This window comes from Rhinoraja longicauda, chromosome 3 (genome assembly GCF_053455715.1).
Source record: "Rhinoraja longicauda isolate Sanriku21f chromosome 3, sRhiLon1.1, whole genome shotgun sequence".
In the NCBI taxonomy this organism is placed as follows: Eukaryota; Metazoa; Chordata; class Chondrichthyes; order Rajiformes; family Arhynchobatidae; genus Rhinoraja; species Rhinoraja longicauda.
In genome coordinates this window covers 3,363,305-3,383,646 of record NC_135955.1, presented here as the reverse complement: position 1 = coordinate 3,383,646, position 20,342 = coordinate 3,363,305, and the positions used below count along the sequence as shown (strand labels likewise).

The window sequence follows — 20,342 nt, the reverse complement described above, 5'->3', positions numbered from 1 at the left end:
GGAGTAACTCATCGGGTCAGGGAGCATCTCTGGAGAACATGGATTGTTGATGTTTCACAGAGTGCTGGAGTAACTCATCGGGTCAGGCAGCATCTCTGGAGAACATGGATAGGTGATGTTTCGGCACGGGAACCTTCTTCAGACTGCCACGTGTCTTGGCCACAAACAATAAATCTTCTGAAGTTGCTCACTAAATTAACCCGCACGTTAATTCAGTTTATGGCCGTTCCCTATTACTGTGTAAAGTATTAATGATGGTATAAAATGATTTATTCCATGGGAACCACAATAATATTTGAGATTTTACACAAAAATACAGATTTTAGAAGCTCTTACCCCTCTAAAGTAGAGTATGTCAGTTTTTTGAGCAGGTGCTGAAGATGATTGGTGAGAGATGCTTTGTGCATGGGCTTTAATAATGCTCTCGACAAGGTCCTTAACTGGCTGATCAAGAAGATTAAGATGCGTGGGATCCGTGGAGAATTAATAGATCGGATTCAAACATTGGCCTGGCCATAGAAGACAGAGGGTACTAGTAGAGGGGGGTTATTCTGACTGGAGGTCTGTGTCCAGTGGGGTTCCGCAAGATTGCAAAATCAGTATTGCAAGATTGCAAAAAGTGGTGAATATTGCCTGGTCCATCACCAGTACTGAGCTCCCTGCCATCCAAAGGATCTACGGGAGTCGCTGCCTCAGAAATGCAGCCAACATCATCAGACCCACACCACCCTGACCACGCTCTCATTTCACTCCTGTCATCAGGAAGATGGTATAGAAGCCTGAAAACTAACATCCAGGTTCAGGAACAGTTTCTTTCCAACAACCATCAGTCTATTAAACACTACAAACTATATACTATTTTCTTTTTTTTGTTTATTATGGTGATTTCAGAATATTATGTTTACATATCTGTTGTCCTACTGCGTAGACATACGACAATACAGCACTCTTGACTCTTGATTGTTCTTCCACAGAAGCTGCCTGATTTCCTCTTTCCATTATGCGCTATACTTGATTCCAGACCTACCAATGAGATGGACTCTCTACTACGGCTTTGGTTCAGAGGCAATTTGGACAGAACGGTAAATGCTATCAACATCCGTATCCCGTGGAAAAAAAAGGTACAATCATTAGCTGCCTACGGGTAATATTGGCCAGGCTGTGAGACATTAATTGCTGGACGTCTAAGGGCAGTGTCAAGCCAGTTACAAACTGGAGTGCAATGTCAGATGAGATGCAAGCCTCAAGGAGATGGTGTCGGGCTACTTACAACTTTGAAGAGTCTGAAAAAGGGTCCGAACCAAAACGTCACCTATCCATGTTCTCCAGAGATGCTGCCTGAGCCGCTGAGTTACTCCAGCACTCTGTGAAACGTCACCTATCCATGTTCTCCAGAGATGCTGCCTGAGCCGCTGAGTTGCTCCAGCACTCTGTGAAACGTCACCTATCCATGTTCTCCAGAGATGCTGCCTGACCCGCTGAGTTACTCCAGCACTCTGTGAAACGTCACCTATCCATGTTCTCCAGAGATGCTGCCTGACCCGCTGAGTTACTCCAGCACTCTGTGAAACGTCACCTATCCATGTTCTCCAGAGATCCTGCCAACCCGCTGAGTTACTCCAGCACTTTATCTTTTTTTGTGAACCAGCACTGTGCAGTTCCTTCTATCTACTTTGCAGGGTCAGTGTCAGATTAGTTCCAAAAGACACCCAAATCAGCCTGGTTTCAATAAATTAATGGCATTGGTGTTAGTTTATAGCTAGTATTATTTTATTATTGCCACATGAACCGAGATATAGTGAAAAATATTGCTTGTACCTGATCAAGTCAAATCATATTATACACCAGTACAATCAAGCCATGCACAAATATACCAGGTAAAGAGAAATATACCAGAGTACAGAATATAGCATTACAGCTGCAGAGAAAATGCAGATAACAGATATTAAGTTATTACGCTGGAGATTACAGTACCAAACTCATGACAAGATTGGAGTAGGCAATGGCAGACGGCCTGATACAGTGAATAGAGGTCCAGAGGGAGCATTATCTTGCTGACAGCTCAACTCACCATGTGCAGGAGCTCGCCCAGAAGGATGGTGACACACACAAACACACCATCATTGCTGCTTGTTAGCACTTCAACCAGACTCTAAGGGAAGAGGCAGGGTGAGTTACATTTATGACACACTAAACAGCAATAAAGCAATGACTAGGTTTATGGAACGAACTGCCAGAGGAGATCATGGAGGCAGATACTATCACAACATTTAAAAGACATTTGCACAGGTAGATGGATAGGAAAGGTTTAGACGGATATGAGCCAAACGTGGGCAGGTGGGACGTCTTGGTCAGCAAGGGAAAGCAGCGAAGGGCCTGCTTCCATGCTGTATGACTCTTATGACTAACTGACCATGGCACACATTTCAAATATAAACCTTCTATGTAATGAACCACACTGTCCACAAATGTTCCAAGTCTCAATACCCATCGTCATTACTGACATCAGTATCATGTAAACTCACAATAAAGATGACTGGTTTTATCATTATTAATTAATTCACCAGTGATGCTTCAGTTAAAATATTTTTACATTTTATCCCGACCCATATTTTGGATTAGTAATTGATACCTGGTGTCCACCAAGGAATGCACTGGCGGGTAAGTATCTAGGTAAGCATATGGTAGTATAAGAAAATAACTGCAGATGCTGGTACAAATCGAAGGTATTTATTCACAAAATGCTGGAGTAACTCAGCAGGTCAGGCAGCATCTCGGGAGAGAACGAATGGACGACGTTTCTGAAGAAGGGCCTCGACCCGAAACGTCGCCCATTCCTTCTCTCCCGAGATGCTGCCTGACCTGCTAGGTAAGCATATGAATTAACCAAGGTAAGTAAGGCTGTGGACCAAATGCTGGTAACAAGATTAGTACAGCAGGGTACTTAATAGTTGGCAAGGACACGGTGAGCCAAAGGGCCTACATCTGTGCCGTATGACACCATCCCATGTGCGTGATTGCTTAGGTTTAGATTTATGGTCAAGTGTACCAAGGTGCAGTCTAAGGCCTTTGCTAAAGCATGCTGCCAATCAAATCAGATAATACCATACATAAATACAATCAAGTGAAACTCAAGTACAAAAGGCAAAGTGAAGAGAAAGATACAGAATATTGTATCTTTAAGTAGCAGCTCTCGAGAAAATGCCAATAAGCTTGCAATAAAGTAGGTTGGGAGAGCGAGTCTGTATGGAAGTCTGATAGAGGGGGAGAAGCTGATCCCGAGTTTGGTAATACATTCTTTCAAGTTTCTATATTTTCTTTCGTTTTATTTAGAGATACAGTGTGGAAACAGGCCCTTCGGCCAACCGAGTTTGCACCGATCAGCAATCTCCACACATTAACACCATCCTGCACACAAGGGACAATTTACATTTATACCAAGCCAATTAACCTGCAAACCTGTACATCTTTGGAGTGTGGGAGGAAACAGACCTCTTAGAAAACCTACGCAGTCACGGGGATAACGGACAAACGCCGCACAGACAGCACCCGTAGTCAGGATTGAACCCGGGTCTTTGCCGCTGTAAGGCAGAAGCGCTACCGCTGCGCCACCATGCCGCCCCTTGGCGGGAACAGGGGGATTGATCAGAGTGGGAAAGGTCTTTCTATTGGTTTCCAGTTTCTAATGGTGTTATCCTATGTAGAAATAATGCTAGCACCTCAATTGAAATTCACAACCAAGCATCCATTATTCCACACATGAATACTACTCGCATTTCAAAGTGACTTTACATGACATTATTGCCATCGGGTGTTCTAATGCTTGGGGCTTGGAACCTTTCTAAATTAATTTAAAATAGTTCAAATTGTACTTAGCTAATAAACAAATGATGATAATATATTAGGAAGTTTTATAGTTTCTAAACAAAATCCCTCTGCCAAAAACAAATTAAAAACGTCTCGCTAATTTAGTTATTACCTCCAGAAGTCCATTGTTGATAAATGCAGAGAGCACAAGTGCCAAATAGTTGTCCATTAAGTCAGGCCTAGAAAGGAGGATCGATAAACAATCATTTTACTTGACGCAAAGCCGTGAACAAGTCTGCCAACAACTCAAGTATTCCCTTCATACCTTACAGACAACACTGCAAAAGCAGTGTAACTTTGACTTATTTTACATGATGTGCCCAACGTACATCTTAAAAACAGAGCTGGAAATACTCGGGTCTGAAAGCGCGTGGCAAGAGAAACAAACTGCATATTTCAGGTCCTCAATCTTTCATGAGAACATTTAGATTTGTGGCTCTGATGGTAAATTACTGACCGGATAAATTCAGCTTCTCCGTCTGACACAGCACCTTATATTTTGCTTGGGCAGCTTGCAATGCAGCGGTATGAACGTTGATTTATCCAATTTCAAGTAACTCCTGCATTCCCTCCCCTCCCCCACCCAAATAGCACTACCAGTTCCACTGGTCACATCTATGTATCACACCCAGCCAACAATGGGCCATTATGGGCTCCAACTGTCCTGAGGTCATCTGTTGCTGGCTCTGATTTCTTCTTGCCTCCAGTCTATTTTCTTTCCCCCCTCCCCCTCCTCACCTCTAATTTCAGTCTGAAGGAGGGTTCCTACCAAAACGCCATCTATTCTTTTCCTCCATAGATGCTGCCTGATCCGCTGGTTTCCCGCAACATTTTGTGTCTACCTCCGTCTGTTCTGCTGGGAAGTTCCAGCATTTTCATTTTTTTATAATTTCTGATTCACAGTACCCGTATTATTTTACTTTGACATATCACAGCATACCTCAAGTACCGTACAACAATTATAGACTGCATCTCCCTATCACACACACACTGCACATTTATTCTACAAAACACATCTTATAAATGTCTCATGGGCCTCACATGGGGTACACTGCTTGGTAGGTTGGAGGAGTTCCCATACCAGACAATTCCTTTGTCACCTCCCCATGACGCACTTACAAGGTTACAATGATGTCCTTAAGCTTGAAGAAATGAGGCTACAATTGCATTTCCCAGTGGCTTCATCTATTTAATGGTAAAGTGTGAAGTGCCATGCAGTATACAATGCCAGCATTAAGAACCAAATGCTACCCAAAAAGAAAAGATTTCGATGATACTTTGGGATAAGTCCGTGAGACATGGGAGCAGAATTAGATCAATCGGCCCATTGAGTCCTCTCTGCCATTCAATCATGGGTGATCTATCATTCACGTGTAGGAAATAAATTGCAGATGCTGATTTAAATTGAAGATAGATACAAAAAGCTGGAGTAACTCAGCGGGTCAGGCAGCATCTCAGGAGAGAGGAATGGGTGACGTTTCAGGTCGAGACCCTTCTTCAGTCTCTGAAAACTTATTCCTTCTCTCCCGAGATGCTGCCTGACCCGCTGAGTTACACCAGCTTTTTGTGATCTATCATTCACTCTCAACCCCATTCTCCAGCCGTCCCGTAACCTTTGACACCTTTTTACTAATCACAAATCTCTCAATTTCTGCTTGACCCAATGACTTGGCATCCACAGGCACCTATTGAATCACTTGAACAACATGATAAAAAAAAGTTAAACACATAATTACTTAAAAAAACTATAATGTTCTTTGGCAAATAATTACACATGTGTTGTTTTAGTCTTCAACCTTAGTTGAGGCCACCCAAACTATTGCATTAATCACCGGGGAGTCATACCTGGATCGGGCTCGATGCGGGAGAATGGTTTTAGCTTCAGCTGCTACAAATCCATCCGAAAGACGCCAGGAATCCTGGAATCGGCTGGGATCTGAGGAAAAATAAATAAACAAGGCAATGCAAATAATCATTGAAACGGCAAAGGTGTATTCAACCCCACAAGCATGTACCCTCCCATTGTTCACGTAAGGTCTAATTAGGCACACTGGCATAATATCAAAGTCTGAACAGTTCCTCTAATCTGTTTCCAATGAAAGGTCTATGATCACAGATTTAAGGGAATTGGCAAATGACCCAGAGGCTACACGAGGAAACATTTTTCTAAATTGTGTATTACGATCTGATATGTACTGCTGAAAAGGGCAGTGGAAGTACATTCAACAGCGACGTCCTGAGTGAACTAGATAAATAGTTGGGTGGGGGGGGTAAAAAGTACAGGAATGGTGGGTGTGAGGTTTGAGACAAAGAGCTGCATTAAAAGCCGAATTACAAACGGCCAGCATTACACTAGGGACTCTGGGCTTTGTTTGGTTTTTGCACTATATCTTTTCTTTAAATAGAACTTCTATTTTCTTTGTTTATTATATTATCTATTGAGTACTGTGTTTTTCAAACTAGCCAAGCTGCTGCTGCAAGTAAGACTTTCATTGTTCCCTTTCGATACACAGGACAATAAAACACTCTTGAAAAGAATGAACACGTTCTCTGCGGCTTCATTCCGTGATCACAGCTGACATCATTATTTTGATCCTCGCCAGTGCCACTGACGTCATGCATTGTGGGGCTTTGATCTTCATCCGTCTTTTTTGGCAACAAGGCCTGCAGCGATTGGCGGCAAGTGTAATTGATGAACGCTGCCTGTAGGGGTCAGCAGTGATGAAGGATCCAACTGCACACACAATGTTTTTACAGCATTTCATGCACAAGGTAGATTTCTTCCTCACCCCTGCATTTAACCATTTGGGTCTTGATACATTTGCTTCCTCATTGTTGATAATGCATGGCGAGCAAAAGAGAATAAAATGCTCCCGTGCTGTATCTCTAACCTAAAATCATATATCTCTACACTTACTTCTCACCAGATCATTTAAGGATAGAAACAGGCACAAAGTGCCGGAATAACTCAGCGGGTTAGGCAGCATCTGTAAAGAATCTGGATAGACGCAAAGAAACAACCCGAAACGTCATCCATCCATTCTCCAGAGGTGCTGCTCGACCCACTGAGTTACTCCAGCACTCTGCAATTTAAAAAAAACAGAATCTGCGGTTCCTTGTTTCTATAATTAAGACTAGAATTGCGAGAGCAGATTGCTAGATTGCGTAGTTGACATTCCACCCACTTTTTGGATCATACTCCAGGATTCACTTCAAAGGATTGGAAGTTCATAAGTTGTTGTGTATAAGAATATGATATGCATATTGAATGACTTGCGCGATTGTACGCATGTGCGGGGGAGACTCAAGATGGTGATAACATGACAACAGCACGTTTAAATACTTGTGTGTTCCGAGTTTTATTCTGATTCCAGCTCAAATACATAACATAAGTTAAAGGAGCAGAATTAGTCCATTCGGCCCATCAAGTCTACTCTGCCATTCAATCATTGCTGATCTATATTTCCCTCTCAACCCCATTCTCCCACCTTTTCCCCATAACCCCATGACACCTATACCACTCAAGAATCTATCAATCTCCACCTTAAAAATATCTATTGACTTGGCCTCCACAGCTGTCTGTGGCAATGAATTCCACAGATTCGCCACCCTCTGACTAAAGAAATTTCTCCTCATCTCCTTCCTAAAGGTATGTTCTTTTATTATGAGGCTATGGCCTCTAGTTCTAGACTCTCCCACTAGTGGAAACATCCTCGCCACATCCACTCTATCCACTATTCAATAAGTTTTAATGAGGCCCCCCCCCCCATCCTTCTAAACTCCAGCGAGTACAGGCCCAGTGCCATCAAACGCTCCCCATACGTTAATTCAATCATCCCTGGGATTATTCTCATACACCTCCTCTGGACCCTTTCAAACGCCAGCACATCCTGCTCCAGAAATGGGGCCCAAGGATAAGTTCATCCCTAGTGGTATGTTATCTGAAATGGTGCTAACAATCTTGCTCAAGCTGATCTGAAACCACCCACAGAGAATACAGACATTACATTGTTTGTTGCGGTGGGGAGGGGGGAGGAAGTGATTTGTGGTGGTACAGACATACTGGGTTAAATGAGGACTCCCACGAAAGGTGATGCCAAGTCTGACGAAGGCAATTTATGAATTCAGTATTTCTACTAACTCAGAAAGGTACCAGCAGCCATTGAAGTTTCAAATTGGATAAGTAAAACCAGCTGTATATTTTTCAGTGTTAAAACACTTTTTGGACAAGATCACAAAAAAGGGTCATAGATTCATAGAGCATGAAAAGGCCATTTGGCTCAACTTGCCCGCACCGATCAACATGCCCCATCTATACCAGTCAAGGGGCTAGGATTTATTAACAATTTATTTTGCACATATTACAATATTCCCAATTCATTACATAAAAGGGTCTAAAATACAAAGCATTGGAGTAACTCAGACAGCATCTCTGGATCATGGATAGCTGATGTTTCAGGTTGGGACCCTTCTTCTGACTGAAGTGTTCCAACGGGTACCAAAGAAGGGTCCCAACCTAAACCCAAATGCCATCGTTACCACTCGAATAAAAGACATAGAATGTCAATGAATATCCTACATTTCTCAACAGGAAACCAATGTACAAAAGCATTCATAATCTCTGCCATCACACTGTGTAATTTAGTCTATCTGCATGATATAAAATATTGCAATCAGTGAACTAGTCAGTGATAAATTACATTTTCTGACAAGTAGAAAAACAAAATGTCCTGTCAGATGGCAGGTCTTAAAAAGGCTGGCGTTACACTGGTTTCCTAACATCCAGATCAACCATGCATGTCGTACATTGATCAGGTCAGGTAAAGAATGAGAGAAGTTTATTCATGTCCATCTTGCAGGATTATTTTTCCAATTTGCATGAACATAACCAGGAAGGCAAAGAAATGTTTTGCAACATGAACTGTGAGGAAGGAGAGTGGGCTCACAGCTTACCTAACCACCCACGTACCTCGGTGAACTGACAGGTAGAAAGCATGCTCACCCACCTACACTAAGCAGAGCTTCAGACAAATCCTGCGTATCCACAGGAATAGGTAGTCGAAAGATATCGTACAGCACCTCCAGCAGACCATGCTGTCAAAGTGAAGGGGGGGGGGAGGAAGAAAGCTTGTCAGTTTACAAAAGGTTTTTTTTTGCAAAGCTTTAGAATAATACAGATGAGCAGCACAGCAGAAGAGGCACATATAATAAAGCTATTTTATGCAGGCAACTCAAAGCTTAACTGTATAACCGTCAGGTTCACCAACAGCTGCTTTCCACAGAACTGAGGTTCTTGAACCAACCTGGACAACCCTGATCTTACCTAATCAACAAATTACTACGCGCTACCTCTTGCACTACTATCAATGTTATTTTCGAATTGATTTTGCACTAATGTCTTGTTTTTTTCTTTCTTTTGGAATTTTTAATGTAATTTATGTACAATTTGTTCGTGTGTTATCTGAGTGAATGACACAAGCAAGATTTTTCATTGTACCTATATTAATTGAATTGATTGAAAGATACAACATAGAAACAAGCCCTTCGGCCCACCGAGTCCCGTTCACACTAGATCCATGTTATCCTACTTTCTCATCCATTCCCTACATATTAGGGACAATTTACAGAGGCCAATTAACTCAAAAACCTGCACATCTTTGAGATGTGGGAGGAAACCAGAGCATCTAGAAGAAAACCAAGTGGTCACAGGAAGAACATGCAAGCTCCACACAGACAGCAGCCGAGGTCAGGATCAAATCCAGGTCCCTAGCGCCGTGATGCAGCAGCTCTACCCGCTGAACCCCATGGTATTTCAACTCTTGTATATGACAATAAACGGTGGTCACGGTGGCGCAGTGGTAGAGTTGTTGCCTTGCAGCAAATGCAGCGCCAGAGACCCGGGTTCGATCCCCACTACGCGTGCAGTCGGCACGGAGTTTGTACATTCTCCCCGTGACCTGCGTGGGTTTTCTCCGAGATCTTCGGTTTCCTCCCACACTCCAAAGACGCGCAGGTTCGTAGGTTAATCGGCTTGGTAAATGTAAAAATTGTCCCGTGCGTGTAGGATAGTTTTAATGTGTGGGGATCGCTGGTCGGCGCGGACCCGGTGAGCCAAAGGGCCTGTTTCCGCGCTGTATCTCGAAACTAAACTAAACTAAGAGAAGTGATCAAAAAAATCTAATGCCAGATCAATCTCCTTGACTCAAATCTTAAAGCCTTCTCAACACCAACCCACAAGACAACTTGCCAATCACTCCACAAATCCATTCACGTTGCCTAATAATGTATTCCATACTGTACCCACCCCTCACCTTTTTCTCCAAGTCCCAGTTAACATTGTCCATTGCATCCACTCTAGTGAATCCTCAGAGTAGCAACCATTACACAATATTCCAGTTGTGTTCTCACCAATGTGTTATAAAACTTACCAAGACCTGTCTGCACTTATACTCTGGCTAACGAAACCAAGCATTCCTTATGCCCTCCTCACCATTATATTGACCTGGGCTGCCACCTTCAGTAATTTTGAACATGCATACCAAGCTGACTCAATCCCTTTATTCCTCAATGCTCCCCATGCCCAAAGTATCCCGGGCCCAGAACATTAACTATTGACTATATGATGTATTAGACTTGATGTTGATTGACGGATAAATCTCATCCAGGAACAAAAAAACTTTAAATTACTGCATGGGATCTATTCATGCCCACAAGCACAGTGGTGCAGCTGGTAGGGCCGCTATCTCACAGCACCAGAGACCCAGGTTACATTCTAACCTTGGATGCTGTCTGTGTGGAGTTTGCATGTTCTCCCTGTGACCGCGTGGGTTTCCTCCAGGTGCTCTGGTTTCCAGGTGCAGGTTTGTAGTTTAATTTGTCTCTGTAATTGCTCCGAGTGGATGGAACTGGGTTAACATGTAACTAGTTTCACAGGTGATCGATGCTCGGTGGGCCGAAGGGCCCATTTCTAGTCAGCATTTCTAAACTAAACTGCTCTTCAGGTAGCAAAGTACAATAAAAGTAAAAGAAAACAACTTGCATTAAAGCACATGGTCAATTTAGCTTAGGCTTTCTTTCCAACATGTCTCCTGACTTGAAGGCAAGCAAACTAAGAGTTTTCTTGAGCTTCCCACGAGTCACTGCAGCTTTAAACATTAACACCATCAATTTCCACAACACTGGTGATCTGTTCCAAATGTGTCAGCAGCTGATTCGAGCAAATAACAAAATGTTTTTTGCAAGGGCAACAACTTAATCTGGTTTCCTTCAAAAAGAATACCTTGTCTTAGAATTACAGAATAGTTTAATGTGAGGAAGCCACTCAGCCCATCGTGCTTGTGCCAGACATTTGAAAGACGACTGTCCAATTGGTCTCCCTCCCCAACTCTTTCCCATGTGAGAACTAGACAATTGTATCAAATGCATTCGATGGTTAGAAGGTCGGCAGGTCTACATTACAGCAGTGACTAAATATATTTTCTGTCAGTAAAATAGTGATCAGAAACAGGAAGGAAATCAATATACTCTGCAGACCTTTCTTTAAATAAAAAATAAAACCAGGAAGTAACAAAGTAAAAATCAGTGACAAATGTTAGGTGCAGCAGGAATGGGGGGGGGGGGGGGGGGGACGACGACATTGGATTGTGTTCTTATCATCTCCGGAAAGATATCAGAAGCAAATCCCACTCAGGATATTAAGTCAATTCCATGTGCCTCCTGTCTTTATTGATATATGCGACTGAAGCTATCATCTTACCAGAGATGGCCCAAATCTGCAAATTTCAGGACCAAACTGGCCATTCATAACATTAAAGAGTGCTCAAGACTACTTTCAAACTGCAACTGGAGGCTTGAGCTATTCATAAAACCAACATGTCCAGAGATGAATTCAAATGCTAACAAATTCCCCTCAATTGCAGCATTTGAAGGGAGAATTAAAAACAATTACAAATAATGCGCATGTCTACAAAGAGGGGAAATGTGTGAAATCAGTACTCAGAGATAACAATGGAATCTTTTAAAGCATCCCTTACAATAAACTGCGATGGAAAGGTCACACAGTGTGCTTGCCACAAATGATGCTGCTAACATTCAAGTACGAGCACCTCAGTGCAAACATCAACCTACCCGTATTTCCATATTTGGTATACAAAGTATTCCTATCAAAGAATGGATGCCTGAGTTTCCTGGCCGACACAAATTTATAATTCCTGTAAACCAAAAAAAATAGGCACACAACATTAAAATCAGCACTAGTTATGGGCAAAAGCTTCATTCATCACACTTTCAAATTCAAATAATATTTTAAAATATTAAAATAATCATTAATAATATCCACCACGCAGTAATGCAAAGACAGAAAGCAAGTCGAGTGATACTGGTGTGAGAACGATGCTGCCTTGTCGGTGGTCCCAGTACATTTTAGCAGTGCTCTCCAGGTGTACTGTTCAGAGCATGGACTTTGGTGGGGAAGGGTGATTTTATTGTCATTTAAAATTATGTGGATGTTGCAAATTGAAATCCAAGAAACCTAAAAATGCTAGGCGGGTCAGGCAGCTTCTTTGGCCAGAAGCTGTCTGATCTATTAAGTTACCAACAGTTTCTGTTTTATTTTATCCGAAATAAATTTAGTCTTGGTTTAGTTAAACAAAATTTAGTTTCTAATTTTCTAATTTCTAATTTGCTCATTCTCTTAATTTTGTAGTTTTAGCTTGCATTGATATAAACCAGATAATTCACAGGTAATTGGGTAACCCATTGGAACTGGTTAATTGAAGCCAGTTGACTACAACTAACTTCCACTTGTTACCTGGAAAGATATATGTGGGCGTAGAAAAGAACTGCAGATGCTGGTTCAAATCGAAGGTAGACACAAAATGCTGCAGTAACTCAGCAGATCGGGCAGCATCTTTGGAGAGAAGGAATGGGTGACGATTCAGGTCGAGACCCTACTTCAGACAAAGATATATGTGGGGTTCCAGCAAAAGAGCAGTGTCTTCTGAATGCAGTGTGAACTTTGGGAAGTAATTTTAATTGCACTTTAAACACTTATTGGTTTAATTTTGTATTCACTAGGCCCTATAGTTTTAAATTCCAGTGATATAAACTGCTCTTTAGACCAGTCAATGCTGTTTTTGTAGACAGAAATGTGCCAGTTTGAATATCATTTCTTGCTGTCAGTGTCCACAATGGGTCATCACCGTATACGATGTTTAAGGGCCAAACTGCCGAAATTAATAAAAAAAAATTTAAGCTGTAGTTTAAAAAAATATTACAATGCAATAAAGCTGAAAATCTAGTGTTTAACTGTTCAGAGGTGCCAGAAGAGATTGGAGCTAGCAGAATAATTAACATTGAACTAGTTGCAAATGGTATATTTGGCCACTCTGTCACCATTGTGATCATTATAGCAAGAGACCCTTCCACATTACATTAATCCCCCTCAAAATAATCAGGGAGGAGTAATAAATCCTACCTCACATGGCTTTCCAAGTTTCTAAGCCAAATATAATGAAGCCTTTGTCATTACTTGCATGCCACAGTAAATCATACCTGCCCAGGATCGGAAGGCTGCTACTATTGCCATTTTGCTGGCTAATAACCGTGCTTCTCTGTCCTCTCTGCATGAAATAAAGGAAATGCACAATTACACCCTGAACGCAACTACATTCAGCTCATTCCATAGAACATACAACAGCTTAGCACAGGAACAGGTCCTTCAGCCTACAGGGTCTTTGCTAAACGCCTTGCCAAGGTAAAATGTATAAACAAGGTACGACAGATAGCACGGTGGCGCAGCGGTCGGGTTGCTGCCTTACAGCGCTGGCAGCGCCAGAGTCCCGGGTTCCATCCCAACTACGGGTGCTGTCTGTACGGAGTTTGTACATTCTCCCCGTGACCGGGGTAGGTTTTCTTCGAGATCTTCAGTTTTCTCCCACACTCCAAAGATGTACAGGTTAGTATAAGTGTAAATTGTCCCTAATGTATGTAGGATAATGTTAATGTGCTGGGATCGCTGATCGATGTGGACTCGGGGGGCCGAAGGGCCTGTTTTGGCACTGTATCTCTAAACTAAACTAAAACTAAGATGCTGGTCTCCAAAAAATCAGGGACAGAGTGCTGGTATAACTCTGCGGGTCAGGTTTCTAGAGGAATGGATGGATGACGGTTTGGGACCCATCTTCAGACTAATTCCCTCTGCCTGCATGTGATCCCCAGCATATCCATGTGCCTATCCAAAAGCCTCTTAAATGCCACTATCATATCTGCTTTCACCACCACCCCAGGCAATGCACTCTAGGCATCCACCACCCTCTATTTAAAAAAGAAAATCCGCATACATCTCCTTTAAACTTTGCCCCTTATGTTAAAGCTATGCCCTCTAGTCTTTGACATTTCCATGCTGTATTGCCACGCATGTATATCCTTAGCAGAGTGCTGGAGGTTCAGGCAGCATCTGTGGAGGGAATAGGCCAATGATACTTTGGGCTGGAATCCCATCTTTAGGGGATGCTGACTTTAAATGTCATCTGTCCATTCCCTCCACAGATACTGCCTGACCTGCTGAGATCCTCCAGCAGCGTCTCAAGGTTTCAGCATTTACAGTTCATTGCGTGTCCACACGTACATCTTTATTGGACTGAGGTACCAGAGGCTCTAAACTTCGTGATATTGTACCATATTGCTCTTCTTCCTACGTCGGTACAGATCAAGAGACCATAGTATTTACCTGCTGGTGCAGCTACAGCTGAGTTTCAGTCATGTCGATAAAGGATACACACATTAATTGTGAATCACTGGTCAATGGGCAGTAATAGATCCCCAGCCCAATTTGAGTGATTAAGGTGGTGTTTGGCATGCTTGCCTTCATTGGCTTTGTGTACCTTCATGCTACAACTGTACAAGACAATGGTAAGACCAAATTTTGAGTACTGAAGAATGAAGGCTGAAGAAGGGTCTCGACCCGAAACGTCACCCATTCCTTCTCTCCTGAGATGCTGCCTGACCCGCTGAGTTACTGCAGCATTTTGTGTCTACCTTCAATTTAAACCAGCATCTGCAGGTTTTTTCCCCTACACATTTAAGGATATTATGAGGTTTGGAAAGTTTGAATTATATGAAGAGGCTGGATAAGATGCGTTTTTTAAAATCACTGGAGCGTGAGAGATTGAAGTGACCTTAAGGGTTCCCAAAATCATGAGGGGCATAGAGTGAATAACCACAGATTTTTCCCCTGGATAGTTGAGTCAAAAGCTAGAGGGCATGTGTTTAAGATGAGAGGGGTAAGATTTAAAAGCAATCCCAAAGGTAACGTCCTCCACTCATGATGGTGAAGCATATGTGGAAAGAGCTGCCAGAGGAAGTGGTAGAGATGGGTGCAACTAAAAGACACCTGGATAGGAAAAGTTGGAAGGTGTATGAATCAGGCACAGGCAAGTGGGACTAGCTCTGTTAGGCAACGATCAAGTTGGACCAAAAGCCTTGTTTCCATGCTGCGTAGCTCTCCAATTCTACCATCTTTCCATTCAATATATTATCCCAGTCCTTGCTAGATAATTCCACTTTTATAACTTGGTAACTCTCTTTACTTCACTTTGAAACAAGGTTTCAGATTTAGGTCTGAATATGATCACTCTTCCGAGAGAATCCGCAAGAATAAAATGATTAGCTATCCCTGTTCCATAATGCATGACCAGATATCAGATTGGTTTCATAATGTATTGTGCTGAGAATCTGTCTCAAATAGATTATGAACATCCTTAGTTATAGTTATGCCCATTTAATTTATCTATTGTACAAGATTGAAGACTAGTCATACAATTATCACAGTACATTTTCTGCAAATCCCCATTACGTGTTTAATATGCTTTCCTATGAAATAGCTTTTACAATTCTCACTTAAGGGAAAGCCACCTCTTTTTGATAAACTGCTTCTCTCTTCCAGAATAGTTATTCACTCAAATTTCTATTGAGAATTATATATTACTGCATTTGAAATAAATTCAAGGAGGAAACTTACTTAAGTTGTCCCTCTGCAGTGTCTGGATTATGTCTGTAGTGAAAATCCGTGTATGGCGCTAGAATTTGCTGCAAGACAAATATATTATTGCAATAATCAGAACTTCAGAACTTTACATTTATACAAATATATAACGACACATATGTAACTATAACACACACATACAAAATCCGAGGAAGGGTCCTGAACTCAAACGTCATTTGTCCTTTCTCTCCATAGCCTGACCTGCTGAGTTCCTTCAGCACTTTGAGCTTTGCTCAAGACTCTAGCATCTGCAGTTTCTTGTGACTTTCTACATAATATATTTATACAATTAAAAACAAAATTTAAAAAAATGCTAGAAAGATTTAGCTGGTCAGGCAGTATCTGTGGAAACAGTACTAATGTTTCAGGTTGAAGACCCAAATTCAAAAAGACCTGAAGCTAGAATTCAAAGGAAAGTAAACAGAGAGAAAGATCATCAGAAGAAATTTCAGAACTTCAATTTACTCAGTGGGAAGACAAACCCCCCAACACATTCTCTGAACATCAACTCATCCCTGTCAGTAGTAAAACAATTTGGAAAACTGCTTTTACGGATAATCAGTTTTTCATCTAAATGTTAGCAAAACTCAAACTCACATTTCCCATATGTAGCAAAAGTTTTCCTCCCACAGAAATGTAGAATTTATTTTTGTTTTTACTTTCACTTTTTGTCTTAAGGTTATCATATCCAAGTACCTGGTCATATCCAAGTACCTAGAACATAGAACAGTACAGCGCTGGAAAAGGCTCTTTGGCCCACAATGTCTGTGCCAAACATGATTCCAAGTTAAACTAATCTCCTCTGCTTGCATGTGATCCATATTCCTCCATATCCAAGTGAAATACCTTTTCTCTTCCGAGCAACTACATAATGTCATCACAGGATTAATTAATTAAATTTAACTACAGGAGCACCAGTTTTAACAAACTGATCCAGGGCTCCTTGCTTGCTAGCTACACTGTAAAGGTGGATATAATCGTACAGTGCCCTCCATAATGTTTGGGATAAAGACCCATCATTTATTTATTTGCCTCTGTACTCCACAATTTGGGATTTGTAATAGAAAAAAAAAAATCACATGTGGTTAAAATGCACATTGTCAGATTTTAATAAAGGCCATTTTTATACATTTTGGTTTCACCATGTAGAAATTACAGCAGTGTTTATACATAGTCCCCCCATTTCAGGGCACCATAATGTTTGGGACACAGCAATGTCATGCAAATGAAAGTAGTCGTTTTTAGTATTTTGTTGCATATCCTTTGCATGCATTGACTGCTTGAAGTCTGTGATTCATGGACATCACCAGTTGCTGGGTGTCTTCTCTGGTGATGCTCTGCCAGGCCTGTATTGCTGCCATCTTTAACTTATGCTTGTTTTGGGGGCTAGTCCCCTTCAGTTTTCTCTTCAGCATATAAAAGGCATGCTCAATTGGGTTCAGATCGGGTGATTGACTTGGCCACTCAAGAATTGACCATTTTTTAGCTTTGAAAAACTCCTTTGTTGCTTTAGCAGTATGTCTGGGATCATTGTCTTGCTGTAGAATGAACCGCCAGCCAATGAGTTTTGAGGCATTTGTTTGAACTTGAGCAGATAGGATGTGTCTATACACTTCAGAATTCATTATGCTACTACCATCAGCAGTTGTATCATCAATGAAGATAAGTGAGCCAGTACCTTCAGCAACCATATATGCCCAGGCCATAACACCCCCACCACCATGAGGTATGCTTCAGTCTGAAGAAGGGTCTCGACCCAAAACGTCACCCATTCCTTCTCTCCCGAGACGCTGCCTGACCTGCTGAGTTACTCCAGCATTTTGTGAATAAATACCTTTGGTATGCTTTAGATCTTGGGCAGTTCCTTCTCTCCTCCATTCTCTGCTCTTGCCATCACTCTGATATAAGTTAATCTTCGTCTCATCTGTCCACAAGATCTTTTTCCAGAACTGTGGTTGCTCTTTTAAGTATTTCTTGGCAAACTGTAACCTGGTCATCCAATTTTTTGCAGCTAACCAGTGGTTTGCATCTTGCAGTGTAGCCTCTGTTTTCTGTTCATGAAGTCTTCTGCGGACAGTGGTCATTGACAAATCCACACCTGACTCCTGAAGAGCGTTTCTGACCTGGACAGGTGTTTGGGGAATTTTCTTTATTATAGAGAGAATTCTTCTGTCATCAGCTGTGGAGGTCTTCCTTGGCCTGCCAGTCCCTTTGCGATTAGTAAGCTCACCTGTGCTCTCTTTCTTCTTAATGATGTTCCAAACAGTTGATTTTGGTAAGCCTGTTTGGTAACTAGGTTAATTCCCGGAATGGCGGGACTGTCGTATGTTGAAAGGCTGGAGCGATTGGGCTTGTATACACTGGAATTTAGAAGGATGAGGGGGGATCTTATTGAAACATATAAGATAATTAGGGGATTGGACACATTAGAGGCAGGAAACATGTTCCCAATGTTGGGGGAGTCCAGAACAAGGGGCCACAGTTTAAGAATAAGGGGTAGGCCATTTAGAACGGAGATGAGGAAGAACTTTTTCAGTCAGAGAGTGGTGAAGGTGTGGAATTCTCTGCCTCAGAAGGCAGTGGAGGCCAGTTCGTTGGATGCTTTCAAGAGAGAGCTGGATAGAGCTCTTAAGGATAGCGGAGTGAGGGGGTATGGGGAGAAGGCAGGAACGGGGTACTGATTGAGAGTGATCAGCCATGATCGCATTGAATGGCGGTGCTGGCTCGAAGGGCTGAATGGCCTACTCCTGCACCTATTGTCTATTGTCTATTGTTTGGCTGGTGTCTTTAACAGTTTTATTCTTGGTTCTCAGTCTCATAATGACTTATTTGACTTTCGTTGGCACAACTATAATCCTCATGTTGATAAACAGCAATAAAAGTTTCCAAAGGTGATGGAAAGGCTGGAGGAAAGACTTGGTGCTGAGAGCTCTCTTACACCTGCATGAAGGAGGCAATTAAACACACCTGAGCAATTACAAACACCTGTGAGGCCATGTGTCCCAAACATTGTGGTGCCCTGAAATGGGGGGGGGACTATGTATAAACACAGCTGTAATTTCTACATGGTGAAATCAAAATGTGTAAAAATGGTCTTTATTAAAATCTGACAATGTACACTTTAACCACATGTGATTTTTTCTATTATAAATTTCAAATTGTGGAGTACAGAGGCAAATAAATAAATGATGGGTCTTTGTCCCAAACATTATGGAGGGCACGGTATATAAAATTATGAGAGGCATAGATAGGGTAGACAGTCAGAACCTTTGTCACCCAGGGTGGAAATGTCCTACAATAGAGGACATAGCTATAAGGCGAAAAAGGGAAACGTTTAATGAAGATGTGCCGGGTAAGCTTTTAAACAAGGAGGTTGGTTGGGGCCTGGAACGCACTGGAGGCAGATACGAGTGTGACATTTAAAAGACTTTTAGATAGGCACATGGAAGTGCAAGGAATAGAAGGCTACGGATAATGTAGGCAGATGAGAACAATCATGTTCGGTGTAAGGCAGTGGAGGCCAATTCTCTGAATGCATTCAAGAGAGAACTAGATAGAGCTCTTAAGGATAGCGGAGTCAGGGGGTATGGGGAGAAGGCAGGAACGGGGTACTGATTGAGAATGATCAGCCATGATCACATTGAATGGCGGTGCTGGCTCGAAGGGCCGAATGGCCTCCTCCTGCACCTATTGTCTATTGTCTATAAACATTGTGGTTCCTGTGCTGCACTGTTCTATGCTCTAAAGGGTTTGTTCAGGTGGGATTATTGTGCCACAAAGTACACCGGAGGGCAATCATATTCATAACTGAAAGCTCCAGTGCTCATACCTCTAGTTCCACGTCGTTTCGAATGTACTTCCGTGTCTTTGGGTGATTTAGCAGGTGAAGAATGGTGGTGATGAGCGCCTCGTTTATCCGATTCAATTGACAGTCGATTACATTCTTCAGAATGGTACTGAGACCTCCACGGATGGCCACCACCTCAGGATTCTGAAGTACTGATAAAATAAATTAGTCCAACGTTTACACAAAGGAAATGGTGATCTAGAGATCTAGGCTAATGATTTGGTGTCAGTAAATCCAATCAATTAAGCTATGGGTTGTCATCATGTCCTTCAGGGAAGGACATCTGTTTGTGTGCAAATCGTCCATCTATACAATTCAGATTTCCACCAGCATTCACAGCGTGGAAACAGTCCCTTCGGCCCACCTTGCCCACACCAGCCAACATGTCCCAGCTACATTAGTCCCACCTGCTAGCCTTTGGTCCATATCCCTTCAAACCTGTCCTATCTACGTACCTGTCTAACTGTTACTTAAATGTTGGGATAGACCCAACCTCAACTACTTCCTCTGGCAGCTTGTTCCACACACCCACCACCCTTTGTATGAAAAAGTTACCCCTCAGATCCCTATTAAATCTTTTCCCCT

General features: G+C 42.1%; 1 protein-coding gene across 2 annotated transcripts in view; it reads right to left on the bottom strand.

The window, feature by feature from the left end:
• The window catches only part of rictora (RPTOR independent companion of MTOR, complex 2 a), a 143,184-nt gene that overhangs the window by 63,990 nt on the left and 58,852 nt on the right, over positions 1-20,342 (bottom strand). For both annotated transcript variants that reach the window (XM_078431134.1, XM_078431143.1), the window contains exons 8-15: positions 19,740-19,909; positions 15,887-15,954; positions 13,420-13,487; positions 11,995-12,077; positions 8,874-8,961; positions 5,713-5,803; positions 3,980-4,046; positions 2,072-2,152 (exon numbers count right to left, since the gene is read on the bottom strand). In XM_078431134.1, coding sequence (XP_078287260.1) covers positions 2,072-2,152; positions 3,980-4,046; positions 5,713-5,803; positions 8,874-8,961; positions 11,995-12,077; positions 13,420-13,487; positions 15,887-15,954; positions 19,740-19,909 — 716 coding nt within the window. The remainder of the gene's footprint in view (positions 1-2,071; positions 2,153-3,979; positions 4,047-5,712; positions 5,804-8,873; positions 8,962-11,994; positions 12,078-13,419; positions 13,488-15,886; positions 15,955-19,739; positions 19,910-20,342) is intronic.